General features: G+C 46.3%; 1 protein-coding gene and 1 long non-coding RNA gene across 2 annotated transcripts in view; one reads left to right on the top strand and one right to left on the bottom strand.

Annotated features, from left to right (window-relative positions):
* LOC126488850 (uncharacterized) overlaps positions 1-5,500 on the bottom strand; it is a 45,236-nt gene extending 39,736 nt beyond the window's left edge. Inside the window, exon 1 of the long non-coding RNA XR_007588797.1 lies at positions 5,133-5,500. This is a non-coding gene — a long non-coding RNA (uncharacterized lncRNA). The remainder of the gene's footprint in view (positions 1-5,132) is intronic.
* The window catches only part of Clpb (ClpB family mitochondrial disaggregase), a 120,532-nt gene that overhangs the window by 83,754 nt on the left and 22,603 nt on the right, over positions 1-14,175 (top strand). Inside the window, exon 6 of the mRNA XM_050122614.1 lies at positions 4,088-4,185. Within this exon, the coding sequence (XP_049978571.1) occupies positions 4,088-4,185 (98 nt within the window). The remainder of the gene's footprint in view (positions 1-4,087; positions 4,186-14,175) is intronic.

Here is a 14,175-nt window from a genome sequence, read left to right as displayed (position 1 = left end):
CATGCCAAGAGAATTAACCCTGTCCTTCACACAGTGGCCAGTCTCAGTCTGTGTTACTGTCATGAGCTTATCATGACCCCATAAGCTCTTGGAGAGCTGAGTTTGTGCTAGACTCAAAGGAGACTTATTCCTAAAAATAGGAAAAGACATCTGCAAAGGAGACAGGAAGACTGGTCACAGGATTGAGGGGAGGATTTGAAAAGAGTTCTTAAAAAGCTCAAAGGAGTCAATGGCCAGATTACCTGTTACTACAGAACAGTAAGGAAGGATTTAAAAAAAAAAAAAAAAAAAAAAAAAAAAAAAAAAAAAAAAAAAACAAAAAACATTCCCAGCACTCAGGATAACAAGGCAGGAGGAGCTCCTTCAAATTCAAGGATAGGGTGGGCTAGTTCCCTCTGAAACAAAAAACAAAAGTATGAGGGGAAGGGCTGGAAAGAGCTCACGGGTTAAGAGTGCTGCTTTCAATTCGAGCAGAAGTAGATAAAGAAGGAACTGCTCGTTGGCCATGCCAGTCCCCATCCTGCACACGGATGGAACTGCTGGAGTGCCCAGTGAGCGCCAACTCATTTCCAAGAAAGGCTCTGTCTGAGCCTCTGAGTTCCTAAAAGACTAGAAACAGTAGTGCTGGTTACCACGTGATCGTTCAGTTGGGCTGTGGGGGAGCCTTCCTGGGCTCTGTAAATGCCTGTGGTGAGGTAGGACGGTCCCTCCTGAGACACCTCTGAGGGTGTGGAGAATCGGAGTTAGGAAAACTAACTAGGCTAGAGTGGACTCCAGGCTCAAAACAATAGGCCTGTGGTGATGGTTGATCTTCAGGCCAGTTTCCCTGTCTGTATCTTGGCGATTTTAATTCCTTAAGGTTTTGAACATTAAAAGACAAAAACCCATGTAAGAAGTAGAGTCAAGTATGAATAATGATCAGTAGACTGTTCCTGTCACTCCAGGACATGTACTAAAAGACAGGAAGCGTACAACTGAGTTTGGCAACGTGGTGTCCACAGTGAATCCCAGTATTTGGGGGTTTGAATGAAGCAGGAGAAATGGGTGAGCTTAGGTCTTCAAGGCCAGTTGGAGAGAGAAGTGGGAGTGGGTACTTGGTGTCTGCTTGGGCTATATCGTAAGACTCTCAGGAAAACAAAAGGCAATAGCAAGTTACAAACAGCCAAAGGGGGAATAGCTCATATGTGCAGCTAGCAGATAAGAAAATGTGATGTCACAGAATAGTATTCAGCCATGCCACCACATGAGGGAACATTAAAAACAGGTGCCGTGAAAGAAGCCATTTCCTAGCTACAAATACTCTCCATTCTGCTGGCCCGGGGACCGGTTCTCCACCTACCACGTCCCGCACACCGGCTTCTGCAGCCACTTAGGAAATAACCACTCTGAGGCTTAGTTATTAATTACATACTCTTTGGCCTGTTAGTTCAGTCTTGTTTGTTTGCTTGCTTGCTTGTTTGTTTTTCAAGACAGGGTTTCTCTGTAACTTTGGAGCCTGTCCTGGAACTAGCTCTTATAGACCAAATTGACCTTGAACTCACAGAGATCTGCCTGCCTCTGCCTCCAGAGTGCTGAGTTTAAAGGCATGCGCTACCACTGCCCGGCTTAACTAACTCTTACATCTTAAATTAACCCATTTCTGTTATTTAATATTTTACCACAAGGCTCATGGTTTGTTACCTCTTGCTTCTTGGGTGGCTACATGGTGTCTACCTGACTCCACCTTTTTTCCTCCTCTATCTCTGCTTGGATTTACTGTCTTGCTATATTCTGCCCTGTCATAGGCCAAAGCAGCTTCTTTATTAACCAATGGTAATAAAAACATATTCACAGCATACAGAGGGGAATCCCACATCACCATACTTTGAATGCCACATGTCATGTAATTCCATTTATATAAAATACCCATAAAAAGAGAAAGTCAACCATTGTGGAGTTTTTGTTTGGTTGGTTGGTTGGTTTTGTTGTTGATGTTCTGTAATGGGTATGGGGTTTCTTCCTGGAATGGGTAAATTAGATAGTAGTAATGGCCACACAACTTGAGATTAAACACCAAACGCTATCTTTTAAACAATAGGTTTGTGGCCAGAGAGATGGCTCAGCAATTAGGAACATTGGCGGCTCTTCCAGAGTACCTAACGCCAGCTCCAAGGAACCAGACACCTTCTCCTGGTCTCTTCATGTACTAGGCATCAGCATTTTAGGAAACTAGGAATGTAGCTCAATAGTAGAACATTTGCCTAGCATGTATGATGCTCTACTCCCAGCACTGTTTAAAAAGGGGGGGCTAATTTTATGGTATCTGAATTCCATATTCTGTGTATTATAAAATATATATTAGTATTTATTCCTAATTGAAATGATCTTATTTTTCATTTTTATGGAGGAGTTGTGATTGTTTTGTTGAGATAATGTCTCACTGTGTAGCCTTGACTGCCCTGGACCTCCTGTCCCTGTCTCCCGAGTGCTGGCATTAAAGGTACATGTCTGACTGTTTTCTTACTTGGAACTTCCCTGTGCCATTCCTCCTCCCACTCAGACAGCCACATACAAGAGCCTAGTGATTTTACCATTGTTGCTAAGTTGTGGATTCTAAAGAAGCAGAACTTCAATGGGGGAGGGTTTCAAAGCATGAGATAAGTGTTCCCACAGGCAGATTTAGGAAAACTGGCTTTTGCTCCTATCCCCAGTGATCAGATACCCACTCTGAGCAAGGTCCTGTGCTGTGTGGGTCCTCATTACGTCCTTACAGCAGCGACTAGGCTAAACTCCTCCTAACTCCTGTACATTTCTCTAGTAAGAAAGGAGCACAGGGATTACTGAGTAGTTACTGCCGCATGCTGCAGGTGACGTGCACACGTAGCTAAGCCTGCTAGGCTTCTTTCTGGTGGTATTGGAAGGCAAGCCTATGAGGCAAGGCCACTTCTGTCCTCAAGCTCCATTCCTTCGGAGTTTGCAAGGTAGCTGGCACAGAAACAACAATAAAAAAATCTGCCATGCCTCACGCACACCTTTGATCCCGGCATTTGGGAGGCAGGGGCTATCCTGGTCTACTGAGCTAACTCTGGGGCAGCCTTTCTATTACACAGAGAAACCTTGTCTTGAGAATCAAAAACAGAAGCAGGATAGCTGGCATTGGTTAGGGCCAGGATTGGGAAGAGAGAGTAGGGTTAGGGTTGGGAAGAGAGGATTAGTGTCGGGAAGAGGGTGCAGAGTTAGGGTTGGGAACAGACAGAGTTAGAAAGAGAGAGTTAGGGTTGGGAAGAAGCTTCTGGCAGCACGGAGAGTGAGAGGAGTCTTTCCTTGTTATCTCAAGCCTTGCTAAGTACACGCCATATACTGCTGCTCTGTGCACCTAGAGGGTAGTCACGTGGCTCTGGGCTAACCTTTGTGCTCCAGTCATCAGAACGCAACCCTCATCATCAGCTAGCAGGGCAGGGCACAGTCCTCAGATGTCCACATCCTCCCCAGGACTTGGCTGAGTCTGGCTGGAGGACGGAGAAGAGCTGGGTTTTGTGAGTCACACTCTAATCCCCCTTTAGGAGGCTGAGATGGGAGGCTTTGAGCTCGAGGGAAGCCTACTCTACAATCAAGCACCAGGGATACATAGGGAGACCTCGCAAAAGAGAAAAAATAAAAGATATTAAGGAGAAAAGAAGCAAAGCAGAGCCTTTAAGTTCCTATTTGGGCTCTTCTGTTTTAGAAAGGAACCCATTATATGGCTTAGTGAATCATTGTTCCTTGGTGTGTAGTTATATTGGAAAATGTGAGCATTTTAATGAACGCATATATGTATATATGTGAATGCATGTGTTGGCATTTGTGTTGGGTGTATAAACCTATGAATGTATTTGCTGAGTTTTGTTAGCATGCTTAGCTGCATGTACCTGTGTATGAAGCCCCTAGTCTCCTGACCTCCATCATATCTCTCCTTCCAAAGTAACTTAATATGTTTATCCTGTCAATCTGTAATCTCATAAATTTTCATGGAGATTCATACTGAAATTGAGACTCCCGAGCCACCTATAGGTGAATGCTGAGGAATCTTTCGTATAGCCCCTGACCATTTATCCTTTTTTCTTGCCAGGAGCCAACCCCCTTCAGAGGAATGAGATGGGACACACACCCTTGGATTATGCCCGGGAAGGAGAGGTTATGAAGCTTCTGAAAGCATCCGAGACCAAGGTAGTAGAGAGAGGAGGCTGTGGGTACCCCATATGTCATTTAATCTCCTACTATTTTGTGTATATGTATCATGTGTGTGCAGTGCCCAGAAGAGGGGAAAAGAGGACATTAGATCCCCTGGAACCAGAGTTCAGACAGTCGTTAGCTGCCACATGGGTGCTGGCTGAGCCATCTCTCCAGCCCATAACCTTCCATTTTTGTCAGTTGCTTCAGGTTCCACACCAAGAGCACTTCTTAGGTGATCTTACTATATACAAGACTGGCACTTTTAGAGTAAATTATCAAGACCGAAGCAAATGCATATATACCATATAGAGAGAGAGAGACTATATATAGTAGATTCCACGTAGGAATGAGCACAGCATACCTGGCTCTCTGACCCTTGTCTTGTTCTCTTTCTAGCATATGGGATCTGTTGTCTGCAGCCTGGCTGAAGAGCCTTAAAATAATCCCCAGTGCTGGGATTGCAGGCACGGGTCGCTAGATCAACCCTTGCTGGTTACTGTCTATTTCAGTTCACATCCAGCTCTAGTCTTACCAAGAATAGAGAGCTTTCCTGTCGTGAACATGGAGAGGGAGAGGCCCAAGCATCTGTGGCTTCTGAGAATTAAACAGTCTCCTTTATTTTTAAGGTGACAGCCTCCCTGCTTCTTTTCAGCAGAAGCCAAATGAAGTCTTGAGTGAACTAGCTGGGTGGTGGTGGTGACGCACACCTTTACTTCCAAGCACTTGAGAGGCAGAGGCAGGTGGATCTCTGTGAGTTGGCGGCCAGCCTGGTGTCCTGCCGCCTCTCACAGACAGCATCCTTTTCCGTCCTCACTCCTTCGCCCTGACGCTCCACACTCTCAGGAAGAACAGCTTCATCCTCATGTTAGTTTCTCACCCACACTTTCGAACTTCCCAACAAATAAGACTAAGGTCCTGCTTTCCCCAGCTACAGAACTTACAATTTGGAAGCAATTGGGTAGAATCCAAGAATCAGACCTGGCAGAAACACGGACAGCCATCGGATCTTGTGATGGGAAATCGTAGGAAAGCAAAGCAAATGAATCAGAGAATTGTTCTGGTTGAAGGGAAGATGGTCCGAGTGTTGCCCATGCAACCCACTCTTCCCTCAGAAGCCAGGCAGCTGCCGAGGTGCAGTACGGCTGACTGATGAGCTCTGTGGCGGGATCTAGCCCGGAATACCAGGCTTCTGAGCCCTCCTCTTTCTTTGTTCTTCCTAACATGGTCTTGTCCACAGAGATAATTCAGCGTGACAGGTCCCACCTAGTGGCAGATACTCTGCCTGTCTGAGACAGCAGAGACTTGGTTCTCAGCCTAGCTCCATCATTCTGCCTGTGTAACCTTGGAACTAACACTTTCCTCACTGAAGCCTCAGTGAAGCTCCAGGGAAGAGAAATACTGAACTAAATAGACTCTAAGGGTCAGCTAGATGTATGTTTGCTTATCCAGTAGGATAAGCTGGACTCTGTTGCTGTAATTGTCCAAAATTTCAGTGGTTTAAACAACATGTATTTTTGCCTTGTGCTACTGTTCTCTGTTGCTGGAGAAGGAAGGTGGGCTCTGCTCATCAAGGGCACTCAGATGCCACCTTTACAGCACTCTCTTCCTCCACCCTGCCCCACGCCCAGCCACCGGTTGCTTGCCAAAGGGTAAAGTATACTTTGAAGGGTGTTAAATTTTCAGTTGTGAGAGCAGACAAGGTTGCACTTACCACACAAGCCTCGCAACCTGAGTTGGATCCCTAAAACCCATAAAACGAAGAAGGAGAGAAACAACTGCACAGAGTTGCTCTCTGACCTCTCACTCATGGCCACACTCAGAGTTGACTACTCCACCTGGAAGCAGAACCCTTTACTTCCTACAGCTCACTGGCCAGAACTAGCCACAGGCCCCTACCAAATCAAACAAGGGCAAAAAAAAGTAATCCTGCCTTATTCATAGGAGAGCTGGAACAACTCAGTGATGAGCCTCGCCACGGAAAGGGTGTCTCTTAGTTGTCCTAGGATAATTTCTTGAGAGAAGAGATGAGTTAAGAAATGACAGCCAGCTTTTCACAGCCCGTCCCAGTGGGCTCTTGGGACCAAAAAAAGTTACTAAATTCAAGAGGCTGTTGCTTCCCTCCCTGGGCTCAGATTCTTCGCCCCTAGAAACAGCTGCACTGCCATTCAGGCCAGCTTCCCCACATACCTTGATGAAATCCCTGCTGGCTCCAGAGAGCCCCAGGAACTGTACCCATCATCTTCTCTGTAGGCCAAAAACACCTGTGGTGTGTCAGGTGTGTGACATAGTCCTGGTGCTGGTGGTGCCAAGGTTTCTCTCAAAGGGGACAAGCATCTTAGTGTCAGCACAGGTCGTTAGAGCTACCAAAGGTCACCTGAGGGAGGTGACGACAGTTTTATTAATCTAGTACCAGGTGCCCTCAGCGTCTCCACTCATTGTGCTGTCTGTGTTTCCTCGGCTTGGCTGTTCCATCTCTCCTTGCTCTCTAAAGGCCCTGAGTTCAATTCCCAGCAACCACATGGTGGCTTACAACCATTTGTAATGAGATCTGGTGCCCTCTTCTGGTCTGCAGGCATGCATGTAGGCAGAATACTGTATACACAATAAATAAATAAATCTTAAAAAAAAAAAAAACTAGCTCTTTAAGGCAGAATTTTATGGGAAAGTTCTATTTTTGACCTGAGCTTCATCTTTCTCTGCCAGTAGTAAGTAGTAGCTGCCCCTCAGAGTTCAGGCCCCACCAGGGTAGGACCTTCATCCATCAACCACTAATTAAGAAAATGCCTTACAGGCTAACCTACAGCCCCATCTTTTTGTTTGCTTGTTTTTTTGTTTTTTTCAAGACTGGGTTTCTCTGTGTAGCCCTGGCTGCCCTGGAACTCTCTCTGTAGACCAGGCTAGCCTAGAACTCAGAGATCTGCCTGCCTCTGCCTCCCGAGTGCTGAGGTTTTAAAGGTGTGCAGCATCATGGCCTGGCATATAGCCCAATCTTTTGGAAGCAGTTTCCTAATTGAGGTTCCCTCCTCTCAGATGACCCCAGCCTGTGTCCAGTGTACACAAACTGTCCAGCACAACGTGAGTTACTACTTCTCTGACTTTGTCTTGCTCCCCTTCTGTTCCTCCTGCACTGAACCCAAGAGCTCATAGTCTGACAGGCAGACAGGCAAATGAATCAGTGCCTTGACTACTCAAGAAAGGCTTCTGGAAGAGAGGTCAACTAAGCCCAATCTCAAGTAAAAGTATCCTGCCTCTGGATAAGTGCTGCTTGTATTGCTATTCCCACTGTGCTGCATGGTAACATACTTTCTCTATTCCTGTAGCAAACGTGTACGGTTGCTCATAATACTCTTATCTCACAGATGGGAAAACTGAATAGGCCAGAAAGAAGGAAGTGGGGAGCTATTATAGGGTTAGCAGAAACCTGGCTCTAGAGAAATTCCCAGGAATCCGCAAGGATGACCCCAGCCAAGACCCTAAGCAGTAGAGGAGAGGGTGCCCAAACTGGCCTTGCCCTGTAGTCAGACTGATGATTATCTTAAATATCACCATAGAACCTTCGTCCAGCAGCTGATGGAGGCAGAGGTAGAGACCCGCAGTGGAGCACTGGACTGAGCTCCCAAAGTCCAGTTGAAGAGTTGGAGGAGTGAGAATATGAGCAAAGAGGTCAGGACCATGATGGGTTCACCCACTGAAACAGTTTACCTGAGCTAATGGGAGCTCACCAACTCCTGCCAAACTGTGAAGGAACAAGCATAGGTCCAAACTAGTTCCTGTGAATGTGGGTGACAGTTGTATGGCTGGGGAAGACTGAGGGGCCACTGGCAGTGGAACCAGGATTTATCCCTATTGCATGTACTGGCTTTTTGAAATCCTATTCTGTTTGGATGGATACCTTGCTCAGCCTAAATATAGTATGGAGGGCCTTGGACCTTCCACAAGGCAATGTGCCAATGTGCCTTACCCTGTCTGAGGATTAGATGGGTGGGTATGAGGGGAGGGAATGGGAGGAGGGGAGAGAGTGGGAACTTGGATTGGTATTTTTTTTTAATTTAATAAATAAAAAAAAAAAGAAGGAAGTGACACACAGGAAATCAAGTTGTCAGTATTTTAAACAGATGTACCTCGATGGTACTGTACAGACCACAGCCAGCTCTCTTTATATATGTCTTATATGTCAACCCAGAATTCCCCCAAAAGTGTGACTTTAAAGACACAGGACTTGTGGTGTTGCATTTCTTCATCTAATGGGACAGTGAGAGGGAGGGGTGGGGTAGATGCCGCTGCCATGTCCCTGCTGTATCCTGTCTTCACCCGCCAGCCATGTGTGTTACCCTTCTCCCTTACTATTCGTGATTTCTGCATATTTAAAATTATCCATAATCCTAATCATGGTTTTCAGACTGTCACCTTAACTGGACCGAATGATCTTCTCGTAATGAGGGTCTTTCTGCAGCCCCTAGGCCTAAGCTTTGATCCCTGGAGAGACCCACAGTGGGAGAGGCCCAGCCACTGTCTCTAGCTTGTTGTCCTACTGTGGGAGAGACAGGCTCCACAGTCGAGAGAACTGACAGGTGCCTTGCCTCGGGAAGGATGCAGAGTCGTGGAGGTGGGGTGTCTCTAGGAAAGTGGGGCTTGCCAGACTCCTGGCAGAATGGGCAGGGTAGGCTTCATAGAACGGGTTAGCCTAGATCTCACTTTGAATGATTTCAGTACAATGAGAGTTTAATACTTAGCGCCTAGACCATTTTCATGTCCTAACTAAGAGATGAAAGAGAGGTAGAAATATATCTCTGTGCACATGATGGCAGATAAAACAAAAATATGGGGCGCTATCCCATGATGAATATTCAGCTGAGGGGGACGCGCGCATGCCAGCCGCAGCTCCTCTCCCGATCCTCACTCCACTGAGACTCACGAGGAATTTATTGCTCATTTTAATCACACCCAGAGAATGAATTGGCAGGAATATTAGGCAGATAGGCCCATCCTCTATATTTTATTTGCATATCCCAGTGACAGCATCACAATCACAGTTCCTGTCTCTAGTTTCTCATTCGCTTCAGGGTAGCTGGGGGTCCCCTGGGTCCCCGTCCCAGGCTGAGAGCCTGGCTGCTCCCAGCAGACCTGAGGGAAGCTCTGCAAAGAGAGTGGTGGGCGGAGCACCCAGGAGGGCAGAGGGCGGGGGTGGGGGGCACCTCTTCCTCTCAGCACCTGCTCTGTCCCGTGTGCTGGGCTGCACATCAGCACGGGCACCTGCTTGTGGGCCACAGAGGCGAGCTTCATGGGAACGAGCTTTCGTGAGTTCCAGCCTCCCCCCCTTCAAGACTTTCTGTTGAAATATATGTATATAAGGAAGGTGTGCATATCAGAGCCATGGTTTGTGTGTTTTCGCAGCAAGCACTCCTGATGAAGAAATGATCCAGAGGCCTGTCCATTTCCTAACTCCCCCCTTTATTATGGCCCAGTTTTAGAAATCATATAACAAGTTCTAAAAAGCTTTCTATCAGACCCCAGCTACTAACATTTTATCACAGTGGTTGTGTGTGTGGAGATAGATGGATGGATGGATGGATGGATGGATGGATGGATGGATGGATGGATAGATAGATAGATAGATAGATAGATAGATAGATAGATAATTATATACGAAGATATAGGTAAATTTTTCTGAATCATTTTAAGGTTGTACTCATAGTGATTCTTTACTCTCCTGTGGGGGGGTGTTGTTTCTTTTAAAACAAGGGTTTGTTTGTATTTGGGGAACTTTTTTTCTACACTTAGAGAGGGCCTCAGGAGCACTGAGCAACACACTCAGCCCACACTTTCTTACATCCTGTCAGCACAGTTGTCAAAATCAAAATATCAAAAAGAATTGATATCGATAAAAATAACCTTCTTGTGGTATTCCTATTCCCAGCGCTGCAGAGTTCTCTGTAAGGAGAAGGTCTGGTCCTTACATTGTATGTGGCCATCGTGCTGCTCTGACGGGGCTGCTTTCTCAGTCTCTTCTTGTTGATGAGCTTGCCATTGTCACAGTACAGCTTGGTTATTTTGTAGAATGTCCTTCATTTGGAGTTTTTCTACTGTTCTCCTGATTCAACTCGTTAGATATTTCTGAACAGAACACCCTCTGGTATTTATTTTCAGTAAACTCACTATGTAATCCAGTAGTAGAAGCAAAGAGAGCAAATTTGCCTTTTAAGTCTTGTCTCCATAACTAGACCTTAAACTCAGTGAAGATGGGGGCTTCTCTCATCCCCAAGTAGAAAGTGTAGGCTCCAGAGGGGATTGGAGTAGCCAGCCTTTCTGGCTGCCCTCTCTCTCCAAGGGAGCTTGCAAACTTGGCCTCTCTTCTGTTCCTTCCAGTACTCCTCACAAGCTCACTCTTGTCCAGGGACTGTTTCTGCCCACCTCTCACCAGCACCACAGCTGCCCTTTTCTTTCAATGTCAAGCCTGTCCCCTAAGGCATGCCCAGTAGTCAAGACGCTTGTCATTCGCCTTCTCCCCAAAACCCTCCCTTGCAGTGCCGCTCACCTCTGAGCGGAGCAAGCTTAGCTAGGTTCCAGCCCTTTCCTGTAAATGCACTCATAGCCAGGAGGAGTGCCATATTAAATCAAGACTGATGGAAACCAGGGGCTGTGATTATCCAGCCAAGGTGCAGCTTGGGAAGCTGGTGGATGCCAGCTCCAGGTGAGAGCATCTGAAGTTAATTGTAGCAGGCTTTTATTAAGAGAATGGTCACTCCCCACAGCTGCTCTCCTGGCAGCCCCTTCGCAGCTCCTCAGCTCAGCACCCTCTGCTTCCCTTGGTCCCTTGCCTCGTCTTCTAGGTAAGTGGAGCCCCTCGAACTCAGTCCTGTAGCCTTGTTCCACGGGCCCTCAGAAGAGCCAGGCACAACAGCCTGCATCCATGGAGCCCTCGGAGCTCCTCTCCTGCTTCCTTCCCCCAGGTGGAACAAGTGCAAATCAGGTGCTTTCCTTCTTCAGTTTTTGTTTCTTTTTTTTTTTTCCAGCCGACTAACTTTTCCACAAGGCTGGGCTCAGAACAGATGCCTTCAAAAAGTGACCATGCCTAGAATGGACAAGGCCCAGTGTTCTGTCCCCAGCAGTGTAAAGCAGCACAGATTAAAATGTGATTTAGTACACTGTAGCACAAATGCTTCTACACCTTGGCGAAACAACACAAAGCGGTAACATGTGGCCTCATATAACCCCCAGCATACTGCACATTTTTATTATGTGTGTTATGTACATGAGACATGTTTATAAATGCAGATCCATGTATGCCATGATGCACGTATGTGGAAGTCAAAGAGCAACTTTCAGAAGGTGTGCTGTCCCCCCACATAGGATCTGGGGGTTGAAGTCAGGGATCAGATCTGCAAAGCAAACACTTTAAGCCAGTGAGCCATCTTGCTAGCCCTCCTGTACATTTTTATCAAATAAATCTGATAGACTTTCAGAGATTTTTCTAAATAAATTGATGGAGGTGGGTCTTGTATCTTCTCTGTTGATTTCATTGGTTAATAATAAAGAAACTGCCTCTGCCCTCATAGGACAGAAAATTAGGTAGGTGGAGTAAACAGAAGAGAATGCTGGGAAAAAGAAGCTTAGTCGAGGAGTCGCCATGATTCTCCCGCTCCAGACAGACGCAGGTTAAGATCCTCCCTGGTAAGCCAGCTCGTGGGCTACACAAAATATTAGAAATGGGTTAGAACAATATGTAAGAGCTAGCCAATAAGAATCTGGATCTAGCCGGGCCAGGCAGTGTTTGAAAGAATACAGTTTCCGTGTAATTATTTCGGGCATAAGCTAGCCATGCGGGCGGCCGGGTGCCGGGGACGCAGCCCTGCCGCTCCTATTTCAACAATAAATAGCTGTTTGAGACTTGACACTTGGGAGGTTCTAGTGTGTTCCAGGAGTTAATTCCATTGGCACTTTTTCCAAAACTATCTAGGAAGCTCCCAAAAAACCAACCAGTCATTCATACCCGTTCCCCATGTTCACTTCCATAGTAATTAGAGATTCTTGCCCTTTGTCCAAGAAATTAAAGGAACTTTTTTATTGATTTTTTTCTCTGCTCCCCTCCCTGCCACTCCTCTCCCCTTCTACCCTCTCCCAAGGTCCCCATGCTCCCAATTTACTCAGGAGATCTTGTCTTTTTCTACTTTCTACTTCCCATGTAGATTAGATTTATGTAAGTCTCTCTTAGGAGCCTCATTGTCTCCAGGATTGTGATTTGTAGGCTGGTTTTCTTTATGTTTAAAAACCACTTATAAGTGAGTGCATGTGATAATTGTCTTTCTGGGTCTGGGTTACCTCACTCAAAATGGTGTTTTCTAGCTCCATCCATTTTCCTGCAAAATTCAAGATGTCTTTATTTTTTTCTGTTGTGTAGTACTCCATTGTATAAATGTACTATATTTTCCTTATACATTCTTTGGTCAAAGGGCATTTAGGTTGTTTCCAGGTTCTGGCTATGACAAACAAAGCTGTTATGAACATAGCTGAGCACATGTCCTTGTGGCACGATTAAGCATCCTTTGGATATATACCCAAAAGTGGTATTACTGGGTCTTGAGGAAGGTTGTTTCTTAATTTTCTGAGAAATCGCCACACTGACATCCAAAGGGGTAAAGGAACTTCTAAAGCAACATAAAATCATGACCCTCTCATGTAGGAAGAATACTTGGGGAACCACAATGGTCATACCTCACTCACCAAAATGGAATAAAAAGTCTCATTAGGCGTTGCCTGGCACGAAGGGGAAAGGTGTGTTCTATGAGGCTGCATAGATGGAAAATATACAAAGACTGAATTCCATGCCATATAAGGAAAACTGGTGGCCAGAGTTAGCTGCTTCTTGTTGTCAAAGAATCTTCAGAAGTGGACGATGTGGAGCCAGCACCTGCAGACTGAGCTTCCCGGATAGTGGACACCCAAATGGACTTGGTTCCAGCTTCCACTTAGTTCAGAGCAGCTCTTCCTTCCGTCTGTGGTCCTCTACCTGTGATTGAATTAATTCAAAGGAATCCTGAACTTGATCCCCACTCCCACCCCACACCTTGCCAAAAACAAAAAACAGACACTAGATTAGGCAGTTAGTTACCAGATGGAGTAAAGGAAAGTAGTATTTATTCAAGACCAGGACTGGCATATAGCTCAGGGTTAAGGTGCTTGCCTAGCATGATCAAGACCCAATCCCCTCTCCTGGAAGGAAAAGGAAGGGAGAGAGAAAAATATGCTCAAATATTTAATAGGGTAGGTTCTTCGAAGACATCTGAGTCACTCTGAGTACCATATTTCCTGCACGCTTGGCTCTGCCGAGTGTTTATCTCATTTCCTCCTTAAGCTGCCTGCAGGGTGGGTGTGAGCACCCTCTCCAGCTCTGGTGAGGGAACTGAGATCCTGGGAGGAAAACTAGCTCAAACAGGTCACTAGCTCTTTAATGGATGAGGTCACTGGAGTTCATGTCTGTCTACAGAGAAGCTTGGTCATTCTGCCACATAACGAGTTCACTGTACGCCAGAAGAGGAGCCCACCTTCACACGGAAGGTGACTCTAAACAGTCACTGGATGACGTGCTGAGTGCAGTGCCTGGCACATGGCAGTGTGTACGTGTGCCCGGGTCATCCTGGCAAACCAAGTTCATCTTGAGGCTCCTTCAGGGTCTGTCCAGCGTTGACACAATTCCAGTGAGTGTAGTGTGTGTGTCTTGTCACCAGCACCGCCCAGCCCAGTGGGCCTGAGTGCTGAATGGGCTTGTGGGCAGGGAGGAGGAAGAGGCAGATATATGGCTGGAGTTGGCAGAGCCAGGTGATGTATGTGGCGCCTGAGGGAGCTGCACAGTGACACTCTGGATTCCAGCCGGCAAGCGTCACTCCACTGGGATCGGCGCCGAATTATTGCTCCATATGAAACCGAGGACTGATGGGAGCTTTCAGTTACAGACTGATAGCAACAGCCAAAATTGGATTGTTTGCT

Source organism: Alexandromys fortis, unplaced genomic scaffold (assembly GCF_014885135.2).
Source record: "Alexandromys fortis isolate MF-2015 unplaced genomic scaffold, M_Fortis_MF-2015_v1.1 scaffold_209, whole genome shotgun sequence".
Taxonomy (NCBI): domain Eukaryota; kingdom Metazoa; phylum Chordata; class Mammalia; order Rodentia; family Cricetidae; genus Alexandromys; species Alexandromys fortis.
This window is presented reverse-complemented; position numbering and strand designations above follow the sequence as displayed.